At 46.7% G+C, this 16,111-nt stretch overlaps 1 protein-coding gene across 1 annotated transcript in view; it reads right to left on the minus strand.

Moving 5' to 3' along the window:
• Window positions 1–15,824, minus strand: part of LOC119458369 (DNA-directed RNA polymerase III subunit RPC2) — a 45,255-nt gene extending 29,431 nt beyond the window's left edge. Inside the window, exons 1-3 of the mRNA XM_037720201.2 lie at window positions 15,057–15,824; window positions 1,867–2,598; window positions 151–1,392 (exon numbers count right to left, since the gene is read on the minus strand). Of these exons, the coding sequence (XP_037576129.1) occupies window positions 151–1,392; window positions 1,867–2,598; window positions 15,057–15,665 (2,583 nt within the window). The 5' untranslated portion in view covers window positions 15,666–15,824. The remainder of the gene's footprint in view (window positions 1–150; window positions 1,393–1,866; window positions 2,599–15,056) is intronic.
• Window positions 15,825–16,111: the final 287 nt, after the last annotated feature.

The raw sequence follows: 16,111 nt of genomic DNA on the forward strand, positions 1-16,111 counted from the left end.
TTCGCATTGACACCTCTGTATCAGCAATAAATATTCAACCACTGACCACCAACCCTGAAAACAGGCGAAAGAGGCAAAGAAAGTAATTCGCTTTAAAAAAATAGAATACTTCACGAAAATGGTTGAAAATAGACACCGGAAATGACAAACCTCCTTGTGCTCCGCTTGTGCTGGCTGCCCAGGCTGGGCAGGTGTGACAGTGGCTGCAGGAACCCATTTGTTGATGAGAACCTGCCGATTCTCTACTCGGGAGCCGGGGCGTGCAATGCCATCAGCGTCAAGGGCTTCGTGCTTCCACACTGGCATCATGTTGGTGCTGTCCACGAGTGGTCCCATCACCTTGTCACTGGTCTGGTTTGCGTACTTCTTGATGACGCACTTCTGGTTTCTGTACACCTGGCACCGGCCAAAGCCACGATCAATGGATGACCGGTTCATGACGATGGCGTCCTCTATATCGTATCCGCTGTAGCTCACAACAGCCACGGTCGCGTTCTGGCCAGCTGGCAGATCTTCAAAGTTAATGAGCTCGATGGTCTTGGTCTTGACCATTGGCCGATGTGGGTAGACGAGGAGGTACATAAGCGAGTCTATCCTGCTGCGCTGGTTGAGACCAATGGTGCCCATTGCCTGCTTGCCCATGGCACACTGGTACGTGTTCCGTGGTGACTGGTTGTGGTGCGGGTATGGAATGATTCCCGCACACACTCCGAGCAGGCTGTAGGCCTCGATCTCGAGGTGCGTCGTCTGCAAGGTGATGTCCCTCTCACGAAGCGCGATGTGGCTGTCGTTCTCCTCGTTGACGTCGAGGAACTCGACGATGCCCCTGCGAACGAGGTCATTGAAGAACAGGAGCCCCCTTGTGAGGTCTTCAAGGTGCGCAGTGGTCAGCTTGGGGCGTCCCTTATCGACGATGATGTACGGCCGGCACATTCGACCACCGTCAGCCGAGACGTAGACACAACGCTGCAAGTTGCTAGTGTGCAGGGAGACGAACTCAGACAAGTAGCCCGACCGACGAAGAAGGCGGAGTGTCTTCAAAAGACGAACGTGGTCTTGGATGACACCCAGTATGTTGCCGTTGAGAAAGACTAGGTACACCGACGGATCGGAGAGCTCTTCACCGCTGAGGAGTTGGAGGTCTTCCACACCAAGGTTCCGTAGTAGACGCATTATGAACGCCTCGTCTATGTCAGTGGTGATGTGGGTCATGAGGGCCAGATTCTTGACCAGACCGCAAGCCTCACCTTCGGGAGTGTCACTGGGGCAGAGCATGCCAAACTGGGACGGCTGAAGTGACCGGGGACCGGACACCTTCCGGGTCTTCTCAAACTGGCTGTTGACCCTTGTCATCATGCCAAGGGCAGAGATGTAGGAGAGCCTTGTCAGCACCTTGGTAACAGCACATGTAAAAATGCCATTGACACTCGCTTTAGCAAATGCACCTTACAATCATACTATAATTGTGTAGTGCTAACTTTCGTTGTACTCACACGGACAAGCGTTACAATACTTGTGCAAAGTGGCTCGATCAATCAGCATAAAAAAGTAATGTTATAGTACCACTTCAACATGATTTAAAATTTATTAGAGCAAATGCTTAACAAATTCTAGCAAGCTCTGAACTTCTATCAGCAAGAGCAAGTTAGAGATAGTTTTAGGCTAACTGCTGAACATGTCTATGGACACAGAATCTGAGGAAGAGATGTAACCTCAGTAAGAATGGTAGCCACAGGTAGCAACCAAGATGACACAAGAGCCTCAAATGTAGGAGACCAATGAGCATGCATATAATCAACTGGTCGTTAGTGATTAGGGCACAGGGCTAAATTAGCACTATCGTGTTATCAGAATTACCGCCCACACCTGTGTGACACCAATGCGTTCCATCTTGAACCGCTTGACAGTCCAGTTTCCCGTCGAAATGGCCATGCACAGTCCATGGGTGATCAGGTCTTGCCGGATATACTTGATCACATCAAATTGGGTTGCCCGGACCTTTGGGATTGTCTTGTCGGCAACAAGCTTGAGCTCCGCATTGAAACGCTTGAAAAGGTCTTCAAACAGGAGCGACAGCAGCGAGCCGGCGAGCTCGAGCCTCTTGTTGCCATAGTAGTCGCGGTCATCGAGCAACTCCTTGTTGGACTGGGCATCGATGACTCTTCGCACCATGATGGCAAGGTAGAAGCACTTGATACGGAAGTTGAAATCCTCAACCGGAACATGAGCCAGCACGGTGGTAGCGAGAATGTCCCTCGCATCGTCGATGACGGACTTGCGCTGACTGCCACCGCCGCCAGCTCCTCCCCCAAAGAACATACGTCGGTGCTTGAGCCTGCCGCCAAGGTACTGTAGAGCTTGGGTCTGCGTGAACACCTTGGCGCGGTGGCACTCCTCCAGGGATGGAGCGATGGCTGCCTGGACGGCTTCGGAGGTGCCGATCATCTGCACAATGCCCTGGTCGCACTCCAGGCCCATGGCCTTGAACACAATGCCCACCGGGATGTCCTCCGTGAAACAGTTGTGCTTGAGGATGTAGCGGCCGTGCTTGACACCAACCACGGTGCGGCTTTTCCGCTCATGCGTGGAACTGGTGACCTGAAACAAATAAAGACAAACCACTTAATGAAGCTTTTTTTATTATTCTGACAGAGTGACCTTATCTTGCTCTTTTATAGGTCATATTTTTCAACTTCCCTTTCTCCAAAACACTTCTAAAACATTTCAAACTAATTTACTTCATATTTTATGCATTCAAACCTAAGCAATATAGATATATTTGTCATTGCCACAAAATGATGCGGTCAGAAACCAGGAAAATGCTTTCTACTATAGTCCTTCAAGATCGCGAAATAAAGTTCAGCACGAAAAATTTTTTTCACCTATTCTTCCTCTGCTAAGAAAGTTCACGAAGTGTGCTAAATTTCATGAAGCACGAAACGGAGCACAGAGCTTTGCCACACAGCTTGCACCATGACACACAAGCGAACTGTCAGTGAGAGATGCTATCTTTGAAAAGCTCCTGCCAAAAGGTGCCCAAAAAGTGTGATTTTAATAGCACCGTCTTAGAGTACTGACAAAGTGCTTCCATCTACGTAGAACAAAAAAATCTCAGTGAATGCACTCCATTCGTACAAATCACCTTGAAAATGGGAATACTGCCGTGGACGAGCAGAGCGTCTAAAGTGAAGTTTACTAGTTTCGCATTGATGAGCTAGGTCGTTTCAAAACGCTTAAGAGGTTAGGTAAAGCCATGGAGGAAGAATAATAGGGGGTAAAACTATTGGCCGGCGCCAGTTCGAGCACTTGTCGCGATAATGTCACGGTGGGAGAGGAGGAGACGCGCTTGGTGGTGAACGTTGGCGCAGCGCTCCTTGGGGCAACGGAAGGAACTACTTCCCTCGCGGTTGGAGAGGCACGCGCGTGGCCGCGGTCACGGAAGAAAAAAAAAATTTCCTCTCTGATGGCGCCCGGCGTCGTCTGCTAATGGCCGCTTGCGCTGTGTTGTCGGATGCTGCAAAAAGGTTTGCGCCAGCGCAGTTTGCACTCAAGGAACAAAAGACCTGTAGACTGTCCTGGTATAAATATTTTTTTCAAGATTTAAATTTACGATCACATGCTTTTTATGCGGCAATAGAGCAAGAAACTAGAGCACTTGAAGGACTAGACGATCTGCGATCATAGCCAGGCGCGTATAGAAACAGCAAACGATTTGCAACCATCCCCATGCACGTATAGAAAACTGCACTTGGTGCTTTTTCAATTTTTTTGGCGTAACAAAAAACGAGAATTTGTTTATCTTTATTATCATGCACCATAAAAAATGCTGATCAGAGTATGCGACACATTGCTACCATGCGGGGAAACAAAATTTAATTATATTTCTGCGGCACGTTTGGGGAGACGTGGACAGACGGAACAGCAGAGTAGAGCAGAGTCTGCCGCTCGCTTCGCGCAGTCAGAATCATCTCTTTTAAGTTCTGCAGTTCCTTCACTGCTTCTCTACGATGTAAGCGTTCACTGTGTATTCATTCACTGATTATCGAAAATGGGGCGCCGATGCTTCATCCCAAACTGTAACAGCGGATATAAGTACTGCGCTGGAAAATGCTCGAACTTTCAAAGCTCCAAATGACACTGAACACCTGCAAGAATGGGCGAGAGCTATAGAAAGCGAGGATAAAAAACTGACGAGAAACGACATTGTCTGCTAAAAACATTTCCCCAGCGGAACGCTCAGCAGGCGTAAATACTACACTGACCTTGGAGGCGCAGTATTCCCTGACCAGCCGAAAAAGTCATTGTTGCTCCTTGAGGCAGTACTGGTCGGTCCCTGTCTCATGGTGCTCCGGCCAGCTTAGCGAGAACATGTTGTAATAGCTGCCGTCTCGTTTAGCGACAGGCATCGTGTTCAGCTAGCGTACTCGAGCGGTAGCTACCTAACGCAAGCGCGGCGCACTGGCATCAAGCTTCTGCGCACGAGCAGACGACAAGACCGAGCGACGGAGCCCCGCACTCCCTGCATCCGCTGCATCGCTTTGACAAACCGGCACGTGACCATACGTCAGGCGTTCCGCGTTTAGTAGGGGGCGCTGTCACGATGTCCGCCGCCGCGCTCCTGCGTCGCATGAGGACGCGGGAAGGAGCCGCGTTGCGCCTCCTGAATTGTTCTTTCTCTGTGGGTAAAGCCTAGCTATAAGTTGCATCAGACATGGAAATATTTTTTTTTATATGCAATATTCGTAACAAGCATACACACTGATATAGGAGACAAAAAATTTTGTATTTTAGATTTACTTCATTGCATCCATGTTCACAATATCAGGGTTCAACTGTGTCATCTATACAAACAACAATTAGGCATGCCATTAAATCTACCCTCTACGAGCCAATCGGCAAAAGAAAAAAAAGTTGTCGCAGTTTCACCTGAAAGGCGAAGCATCAATTGCGATAGCAAACTTGTAGAGAGCTATACGGAGTAATGATATTAGCTTTATCAGCTGTATAAACTTGGACATGCAGCAGCATCGGCAACACGCAGAACTGTTGTCGACGCCATCGGCGTTTTGCCCGCGTTCGCTCAAAATGCGTGCGGCGTTGGTGACTGTTGCCGGAGCCTCTGATATAAATAGGCACTTAGTGCCGCAGCTAAACGTCGCCTCCCCCACGGCCTCTCGCTCGTCGGAAGAAGGCGCGTTTGCTCTACATACATGGTGATTGTGAAGGAGAACAGAGACGCCTACTTCTGCAGCCCTTAAGCGAGCACGGTGCAGAACGCGCGTTTGTTCTCCGCCGTGAGTTCACTCCCCGTGAAAGATGCGCCCCTCGCGCCCTTTCACTCGCACATACAGCGTTCGGCGCGCGGCGACGATTTCTTCTCCAAATGACGTCATACGGAACCTCACGGCGACGGCGACGCCGACGGCAGAAATCTGCTTTCGAGTGTCCATATAATTGCTATCGCAATAAAATGAAATAATCTGGATGGTGCACTGAGGAAGCTGCCAGCCAGCGAGAGTGCTAAACAATTTTTTTATCTAATCAATCTTATTGCTCTGCCTACCCCACAAGAAGAGCAACTCTTGCAAATTAAGCTTCAGAAGAACACTCTCTCGAGTTTAAACTTCCAAATCCGGTAAACTTTGTTCTAGCGTAGGCAAACAATAAGGTTGGTCTTACGGCATTCCTTAAAATTATACAGAAGCCATTGATACACTGTTTAGCTCAATCTGAAGAACTAATACTTTGCAAATCTTTGCAGAAAATTAAAGTGAGCTGGCATAACATTAAAACCAAGGGTGATATACTAAAATGGACCTCATATTCGAAATGAGCACATAACATTATGCATGTGTACAAATTTTCCGCACCATACCTGAAAGAATAACGATTAAACATTTTTTATCTAAGACAACTCTCCCCTTACTAGCTACTTGGTGGTTTTCTGAATACGCAATTTTAGACTATGTGTTCAAGAAATAGAGCAAACATTTTGTATTTGTGCAAAACACATATGTGCCCATTGTTTCAATCGCCGTCTTTTACGCCATCCTGTGATGTTGAGATCTTCTTGTTACCACTGTGGCTAAGATGATGTGTGATGACATCATCTTGTACTACTTATACTCAAGATTACACTCACACAAACTTTCATGAAACGCTTTGTTTTGTCTTCAGCATGTCCACCTCAATTGTCATCTGTCCAATGTTTTACATTGTTCAATCAAACAGGCAAATTCATTGTCAGTTTCAGTGAGTGCACTTTGACACATTGTGTGTGTGTTTTTGCATCAACTAACTACGTCAATAAAATCCTCATCAATGTCATTTAGGTTCCTCTTCTGGCTGAGCCCTTCATGCCGATGGAGAAGAGCATTATAGTTTAGCCTTGCCTGTCCCATTGTCAACCTCACATGTTTTTTTTTTTCATGCAACAGAGGCAGGAGAATAATCTCTTTGATGTGGCATAGTTATTTGCAACCATGTAAAACAGACACTCAATAAAGTTGGGGAAAGCATAAAAAGATTAACTTTTTATTCTTTATTTGAAATGTAGAAATAATAAAGATGGAAATGAAGGCGGCCACTTCAAAAAGGAGCACTCTCAAATGCTAGCTGTCATCGCCCCTGAATATCTCCACGTCGTCCTAAAAATGTCTTATGGGAGATGCATTGCACTGCCTAGCAGTGTCAATGGAGACACCATGGTGCAGCCGTAAGGTGCCCAGCTTGAGAGTCTGACCCATAAAAAACTTTGCTAGCCTAGACCCTATGCTCTGGCGTTGCCCCTCGTTGCGAGGCACGGAACAAATCAATGAGGACAAGTGGCTCTCCGCTATCAAGAGCCCCGATGCCAGGGCGCAACTATGGGCTGTCCAGAGGGCCCACGATGCGGCGGTCGGGCATGGCCTGACTGTCCCAACATGGGAGCGGCCCACTGCACGCTGAGTTGTGTGAGGACTTTCATTAAAGTTTTACATCCATCCATCCATATGTCTGCACTGTTGTCATTCTCCGCAACAAATTATTAGAAAATTTGCGACACGCCACCACCTCTCAGTAGGACATCTGTCATCTAGGGAGGAAAATACTGTTTTGACTACGTTGTAGTACCGCTCACGGTATGTATTCTTAGCCGACTATGACGTGCAGCCTGCAGATCCATCATCGTATCGGTGAAGAGTCCTTCTTGAAGCTGGGACGGGGGGCTCCTGAATGTCAAGTTCACTGGCTCTGCCAAAACATTGTCACAGCTCCCTCACGCTCTTTCTCAAAGCTTTAACCATTTTCTTTGCTCGTTTAAACCTTACTTCCTTATCGTAATGCGGAGCTCAAGTTTTACTAATGCGAGAAAACGAGCATCAGTAGCTTCAGCATAAAGTATGCCTAAAACATCAGAAGCACTTTCACGAGCCTGAAAGCTGTTGTGCCCAGTCATTACATTCTGACACTGCAGCTTTGAAGAATGAGGCCACCTGCATGTAGGTAACAAGAACAAAAACAGAGGGAAGAGGCCCTTAGTGTCCATCTTGTGGTGTTAAAAGTTCAACAAGTTACACTCTCATCTTTCTGAAGAAATTTTAACAAATGATTTTGCGTATGTAAAAGGGGTTTGGGTACCCAGGAACCTTCGAGTATGCAAAGCACCACACCCAGCTTGTGTTTTTTTGTGCTCCTTTGGCATTGTATACCTCATTGTGTCCTTTTGCAAGCCCAGAAGTTTGCATCCTCTAACTTTGTGTACACAAAATCTAAAGCTCCCTAATATGTCAAGTGCCTGCACCATGTGATTGAACGTAAGGTTTAGAACATGCACTAGGCTATGCACCTAAAGGGCTGTCCAAGCTTACATGAAGCAAGTTTGAAAAAAAAAGTGACGTCTTCTGGGCGGATGAAACTACCTGTATGTGCCTAGGAACCTCCTGAGCAATGTCCAATATTTTTGCATTTTAATTAAGTAATTAAGGTTAAATAGCTCATTTTCACAATATTAGCTTTATCACGACTGCTATAATTGGGTTAGTTGGAATGTTGGATTCGTGGTTGCAAAAATTCAGCGCTAACACAAGGAACAATGAAGGAAATACACGACACAAGCGCTGTATCATGCATTTACTTCTTTGTCCCTTGTGTGTGCGCTGAATTTTCGTAACCATGGATATGCTTTATGGCAACAATAAAATATGAGGATTGTAGAGCACATCATTTTCAGTTGTGTGCGACATGTTTGCAAACCACTCTTCCCCCCCCCCCCCATGCTTCATATAAAGTCCCAGAAGCCCTTGAAAAGCTGCTGTGGTCCACCACTTGCAATGCCATGGCTGCCATCATTTAAATCTGCAAGAAAGTTCAGCAAACATAGCGTGCTGCAAACAACCTGCTTTTTTTCATTGGAGATGACGCCCTCTCATGACGCATTTGAATCACTGAGCATTGTATGTCAGATGCCACAAAATACAACAGAGTGGTGGGTCAGAATGGCATTGTGTGCATTACAATGCAGAAGTTGTTGCTGAGAAGATTGCAATGTCACGTGCGAGAGCCTGCTGCTGCTGTCGTAGTAAATAAGTTCTGCGCCAGATGAATCATTGAACTTCGTAATTTTTTTTTTCAGCTTATTTTGATCTTTCACTATTTTGCCTGCTATACCTTTGCATTCTGTTAACCATGTTCTTCTGTTATCTTCGTTTTCTGTTGCTTTCACATTAACACTGATCATGACGAGCCCTGCCTAGTTTAGAACAACTTGTAGCTAGGCTAGTTGGTAATCCATCTTACAAAGTGTATGAGTGCTTGTGTGAAAAGGGGGTCCTTCCTTAGGTGTTTGTGTGTGTGTGTCTTTTCTTGCACATTAAGGTTGTTACCAAAGTTGCCTGGTCAACCTACCTGAGGGTCACCGAGCTCCATAAAAAAACAATTGCCATTGCACAGCCATTTATGTCCAATCTAGCTGCTCCTTTCGGTTTAGCACTGAAATGGCTGCAGTCTCCAGGGGAGACAGGATCCATTTTAGTGCATCCTTGTTAAGAAACACACGAAAGTGCCTTTCCTATACGAGTCTCCAAATCTTGCCGTTGCAGATACAACCGTTCCCCGTGTTTAAATGCTCGCTTTGAGTTTCTCTGGCCCCGTAGAAACTAAAACTACAATTTTAACTTGAGGTCAGTCATTTGAAGGATGCCTTCTGCTCTGGCTGAATGCTCTGCTGCATCCTCCCTACTCACCAAGTTGTGAAAGGGACACTGAAGAGAAAATTAATTTCAGCTCTATAAGTAAATTATCTTCTACAATACCACGCGAGCCACTCTCACCGTGAGAAGGGGTATGGTAAGCCAGAAAAGGTGCGGAAAACGAAAGACAGGTGGCAGCGCTGTCTTGAAGTTCCCGCACCAGCTCGCCATAACATCATCGATTTTGACAGCATATGTTCCGAGCCTAGTTACATTTTTTATCAGTAAGTATGGAATTATAGTGTGCTCTAGAGGAGCCAAAGACTGAACTTCGCGAGTTTTTAGAATACTTACTCAGCCACAACGGCCCAAATACAGGAAAATACTTAAAAATCTGTAACATCACATTGAAGCTTGAATGTGTTCACAGCACTCTTTCACTCTGCCTGTATTTGTTTTTGTGTTTTAAGTAAGTATATGCTGTGAACACATTCAAGATGCAACGTTACCAACTCGCCAAATCTTCAACTCTATCACACTGAAGTACTGGCGATGACATATCAAAGGCAAATTTAAGAAATAGAACTTTTGACCTTCGTGTTCTCGAAGCACGAAGCATAAAATCAATGAAACCAGAGCTTAGAAAGAATAATTTAACACACTAAATCAATTTGGTGTTTCTCCTTTGTGTGTTTTCAAATCCTGCAATGAACACTGAAGACAACTCCTGCAGCAATCCTAACTGCCTGCCCAGGAGATGACTCGACCTCGACTCGTTCTCTTCCGCCTTTCCCAGTTTTATGTTTTCACCCCTTTTCATACTACAGAGCCACCTACAGCTGCCAAGCTTTGCTTTCTTGCCCAACAATTTATTTTATTGCGACAGCCATTATACGAACACTGAAGGCCCATTCACACCACCACCATAGCCGTTGTGTTCTCGCCTGCTATTGACGGCATGTGCCCAGAGGGTAAGGTTGAAGGGCCTCCAAGGAAGGGGAGTGAATTTGGCAGCAAAAACGACAAAGCAAGGTGGACACCGTCAACACTACACTAAATCACATTGGTGGCGAAGCAAGGGCAGCATGTTGCCTTCCACTGCTGGCATGAGCGGTAGGCGCACCCACACTATAACCTGCTGAGGTACTGTGTGTACGCACTGGTCTGAACGGAACAGACCGTAAGTGTCAAGCTGACGTTATCTAATATTTCGCTGGGCACTGACTAATACTCCAACAGTCTCATCTCGTGCACCATTGAGGTGCAACACAAAATACAGCAAGGCAGCTAAAACCTGCCAAGAAATGCGAGAGATAGTTGAAGCTGCAAGAAGTCAGGGTGCACAAGATCATTGCATCAGTGCGGCATCCGTCCACCTTCTGCGAAAAAAAGCTAGCATTCCTGAATCTCAACCTTGCACGTGACGTGCCGTAGTGTGGCAGGCCTGCTGTATTAGTTCCCCCTTTCTTTTTTTTGCATATTGTTTTTTTTTTCCTCATGTATATAAGTGTGCCTTTTAAGATAAAGTTTAGTTGGTAGTTAGGGCTTGTATGTGCCTCTCCTTTTGCCCCTTTTTTTTTACAGTGAAGCTGTTAGGGCTCATTCACACTGGCGACTCACAGAGGTCGCGGAACTGGTCACAAATAGTTGTGAGTGGTCACTTTGGTTGAAAAGCAGTTGTTTAGGATTCGTCGTAAAACTTCTGAACCAATCGGATGAACAGGAACAGGACTTCTGTATATGCTCACGCTTATTTTACGTGTGATAGTGGTACGAGCAGAAGTGAACGACATGAACTGCAAGACATTTCAGTCTAGCGACGGGCAGGTCAGGCTTGCTGGTGTGAACGTCAGTCACCTCTGTCAACCGCCGGTGTGAACGAGCCTTTAAGGAGAGTTTGGCAACGGTTTTCATACTGCGGCGTAGTTGATACCAAATGTAAATGCAGCACAATGCATGTCAAAGCCCCAAATTTGCTATGAAACAAATTGATCAATTATTATAAAAGCTACCTCATTCAAATATACAACTTATATGCATGTTTATTTGTTTTTTTTTTAACCAGTAATCCATAACATTTGTTTCCCCTGTCGTGCAATACCAGCTCCACGTTGGAGGTCACCCAGGAGTTTGTACAGCTGCGGCTGTGAAAGCAGACCATAGAGTCATAGAGCTGCAATGCCACTTACATGAGAAGCATCACTAAGGGCAGCAACTGCTGCTGCATTCAAGCAAGGCTTTGAGCGAGCAAATAGACCCCTAAACTTGCTTATACTGCTTCGCTGTCTTTGATGTAGCAGTTGTCAGATAGGTGTACATCTGTGGAGAATGTTTACTGTTGCGCTTCAAGTTTACTAATAATTCACACAACTTACATTTCATTTTAAAACAAGCTAACATTATGTCGGTGTTACTGATGGGAGATTGACTAACACCTTGATGTGCCATTGTAAAAACAGACAATAAAAAAAATTGTTATGATGTTATGAAGATAATATTAGCTATGACATTGTGCACTAAAAGGCACTCTCCTAAAGAATGGCATCAGTGATGCAGAACACAGAGCATTTTCTCCCATCGTTACATATGGCTGAGAAGCTACTTGCCTTTGGTAACACTGTTTGAAGCATATAAGGGGGGTCCAAGAAGTAATAAGAATTTTTTTTTTTTTACTGAGACGAAAGTGCACTTAAAAGTGACATGTGTCATTAGGCGCATGTTGTCCGCATCAGTTGACGTAAAGTTTTGTCTGCTCACCGCATTGCTTTCCTTAGAGCCTCTGTCACTGAGTGCATTGGTTTTGCAATGTCAGACATCACAGAAGAATGTGTATGTATCAAGTTCTGATCTCTCTTGAGAAATCTTCTGATATCAAAAAGCTTGTTTATTTTAAATTTGCACCGCAACGTCACACATGCAATCAGCAATTTTACGTTGAAGTGGACCAAGAGGTTGCATAATTCAGTTAGAAGAAAACACCCCAATCTGTATAGCTCAGGTTGAATGGCTTGTGCACCATGACAATGCTCCTGCCAACAAAGCACCCAGTGTGCAGCACATGCTGACAAATGGAATGACAACGCTACCTTACCTCATCATTTCTACTATAGACGAGGCAACCTAAAGTTTGCCCGCGCGGCACTAGCGCCGACCACTCCCCTGGCGGAAGAATGGAAGTGTCGAAGGTCGCCGCCGGGCCAGCGCGCGCCCGTGTTCTCTACGGCGCGAGCGACCGCGTGCGTTGTCTTCGTGACGGCGAGCGCGACCTCATCAACCAGGAAAGGTGGCACGCCATACTGCTGTGTTGTTGATTGCCACAAGAGCCTCGAAAAGTCGAAAGCCGCCCGTGAAGTTCTACAGAATTCCAGAGAGGTGGTACGAGAAGGACAGACGACAAGCGTGGATAACTGCAGTAAGTCACGTACTTTCGCAATCTCATGCAATATCACGGCCGCTCGATAAAAACGCAATAGTAATGTGCCTGCATTTAGCGCATGGCCGTTTGTTAAGACGTGTCGCGTAGTTGAATCGTACAGTGACATCCGCCGTGTTAGCTTAGCGGTAAATGCATACGTGTAGCGGCGCTAAGCTCGACGACGCGAGCTCGATTCCCGGCCACGGCGGCCGCATTTCGATGGAGGCGAAATGCAAGAATACAGTTCTTGCCATGTACTTTGATTTTTGTGCACGTTAAAGAACCCCCGGTGGTCAAATTTATTCCTGAGACCCTCGATTACAGCGTGCCTCATAATGATATTGTGCTTTTGGCACGTAAAACCTACGAATTTAATTGATTGTACTGTTAGTTCACTCGCGATAGGCAAAGACTGGCTCAAGATATTTATATCCTTTTTCCAAACACTGCAACTTAAATTTCTAGTTGTACAGGCAACAAATAGGGCCGCACGTTACTTGTCTTTTGTGTGGTGGCAATCCGTATTTAATGCAAGCTACGGTCATCGCATGCGTCGGTAAGCGGCAGATCGCAAAGCAGCTGCCCGAGACGCGCGCGTTATGTATGTTGCTTGGCCATGCTTTCTGGGTTCACAATATCCAAGCATGTTTTAAAGTAATTGCCACCTTGCACATTCTTCCTGCTTCACTCTTCCCGCCAAGAATCGTTTCGTGTAGTAGCCGGCCATCGGTGTGAGCTTAGTTTTGCTGCGGCGGGGCATTCGCCCGACGAGAAACTAGATTTGCTTTGGTGAGGCATGTATCGCTAATTCTTACGCTCGTGCTGCTGGTCCCAAGGTAATCGCTGGTTACTGTGACCTGGGTTCATTTCGCGGAGCAGTTTGTACGAGTGATTTCTCATGACCAATGAAAAGATACCTTGCTCAATAATGCAATGAGTTGCCATGACTCTAGCATTGAATAAGGCATGATATACATTAAATATTTATACAGCATGATATAAGGCATTATGCACATATGTAGTACTTACATCATTAATTAATTTTATTGGCTTATTGGTGCCTAATGCATGTGTTCTTTCTGTTCCGACAGTGCTGATGCCACTCCCTGGGAGCCAAATTGAGAGCAGCCGTGCTGTGCGCGCCCAGCGACCAACGAAACGAACCGCAATCGTCACCGTCTCTGCACATCTCTGCAAGCATGCATGACCGCTTTGTGACTGCACCATAGAGAAATAAAAGTGACTAAATGACTGAACTCGGTGTGTACCTCTAACTCGATGTCGTATACAATCTTGTTGGACACCTCCGACACACACTTGGCTTTCACTGTAACATCACCGCCCACAATTTTTCAACACCACACACGTGTGGAAGCAGACGCTCCCCTTTCTTGAGGTTGCCGCCACGAAAAAAACTGTTGACGTCGGCAACCGTCTTGAAATCGCACTGCAGTCTTTGCATCGCTGTTCAGCAAGCAGGCGATCTGCCGCCTTCGAAAACGGAGCGCCGTGAGCACAAGCAGCGAAGGAAAGCGCGGGCGAAACAATGTAAACAAAGCGGAGACTGCACCGCGGAGCGACCGCGCTGCTTGAAATTTCGACATTGGGGGCGCTGTCAGGAGGCGCAGCAGCACCTTCAGGCGATCGTTTTCTCGTCTATTGGTAGCTTGCCCATTGTGACTTCTTATTTCCAAGATTGAAACGATTTCTTAAATGAGCATTTTTAAGATAAGGAGGGAATAAACATGACGACAAAAGCACTGAGGGTAATCAATTTGCAAAGGTTCCAGAACAGTGTCGAATAATGAATAAAGCAGCTTATTAATGATTCAACACTGGTCACAATAATTTGAAAGTGAATAATATTTTGTTACATTCGAATAAAATAAACAAACTTTTAAAAATTTGCCGTTTCTTGTGGGTCCCGCCCCGTATGCATTTTGTCATGATTCAAAGCTCTAGGCATATCAACAAAATGTGGCCAATTGTCGGAGGTTTTTGGCAATTTTGACATGCAGATTGTTATCTCGGACAACCTAAGGATAGGAAAGAACATTTGCGCACAAGACGAGGACAGAAAAGAGGCTCAGACACACGAGCGCAGGTGTGTCTTAGTCACGTCTTGTGCGCATAAAATTCTTCCATGTCGTACCAATATGCCCAAACAGTCACCTTACTAAGGATAGGACACACCTGATGAACGACTTTCTACTAAACAAATGTTAAAGAGCGAACACCTACACGCACACAGAGATACAAACCAACAATAAAGAACTGCGGAACACGCCACCACAGGTTCTCGGCCTGAGTTTGCTTCCGAGACAGTTAAAAATTGGCAAAAAAATTTCTCGAACCACCCAACATTACACGATTAAACTTTACCATTTGCGATAAAAACACTCGCGCATAAAGTCGCTCGCTTGAGGAACATGCAGCGCTGGATACGCGGCCGCATATGACTGTCCCCTCACCTGACACATGACTCCGTTCTTGCGGTCCTCCTCGACAATCATGCGGTTCTTGGAGAGCTGCTCCTGCATCAGTATGACGCGCTCGACGCCGTTCACCACGAAATAGCCGCCGGGATCGTAAGGGCACTCCTGCAGCTTGGCCATCTCAAAGTGGGTCTTGTTGGCCAGCACGCAGTTTGCGCTGCGCAGCATGATGGGCATGCGGCCGATCGGGAAGTCCGACCGCTGCACGCGCTCCTGTCCGCGGGTGTACTCGATGTCCACCACGATCGGCGCCGAGTAGGTCATGTCCCGCAGTCGGCATTCATGCGGCGTCGTCGACTGGCCGACCGTGAAGTCCTCCTCAACGTTGGGCTTACCCACGCGGATGTCCAAGTACTTGAGGTAGAAACTCGGGTCCGCGTCGCTCGTGATGCGCTCGTTGGCGCGCATGATCTCCTTGATCTCGACGTTGATGAAGTGGTTGAAGGAGTCGATGTGGTGCCGCACCAGGCCGTGCATTTTGAGGAAAGCCGGCAGCAGCTTCCATTTCTCCGAGAGCTCCTTGACCGGCTCGGCGAGGTTGTCATGCGCCAGCCCTTTGCCTTCGTTCGCGAAGAGCCACGCCATCTTTTTTCACCTCGCGACCAGGCGTTTTGTCGCGAAGAGTGGACGGCTTACTCGAAGCTCGGCTCGCTATGCTAACGCTCCATGCCTGTGCCGCAGTCTTGTCTAAAGGCTGCTGGTTTGAGCAGCCGGCACGAGCAGCAAGAGCGGCACGCGATTCAATGAGGCGGATTTGGATTGGCTTTGACTTCGCTGTTTTTGGCCGGCAGCGACTGTGAAAGATTGCAATGGTTTCGGTTATGTTTTCATGAGACCGTGGCGGCCGATCTCCTTGAGACCCGCGGCGGGCCATTCAGGCGAAGAAGAAGCATCTACGATAGGAAAGTTCACATAACGATATTGAAGACATTGACTTGCTTAGGCTTGATAAGTGTTCGACATGCAGTGCATCGGGTGCGCTCCGGAGAGAGTTTGCATGCTGAAGACGTAACACGCAACACTGCTTGTAT

The sequence above is a fragment of the Dermacentor silvarum genome, chromosome 7 (genome assembly GCF_013339745.2).
Source record: "Dermacentor silvarum isolate Dsil-2018 chromosome 7, BIME_Dsil_1.4, whole genome shotgun sequence".
Lineage (NCBI taxonomy): Eukaryota > Metazoa > Arthropoda > Arachnida > Ixodida > Ixodidae > Dermacentor > Dermacentor silvarum.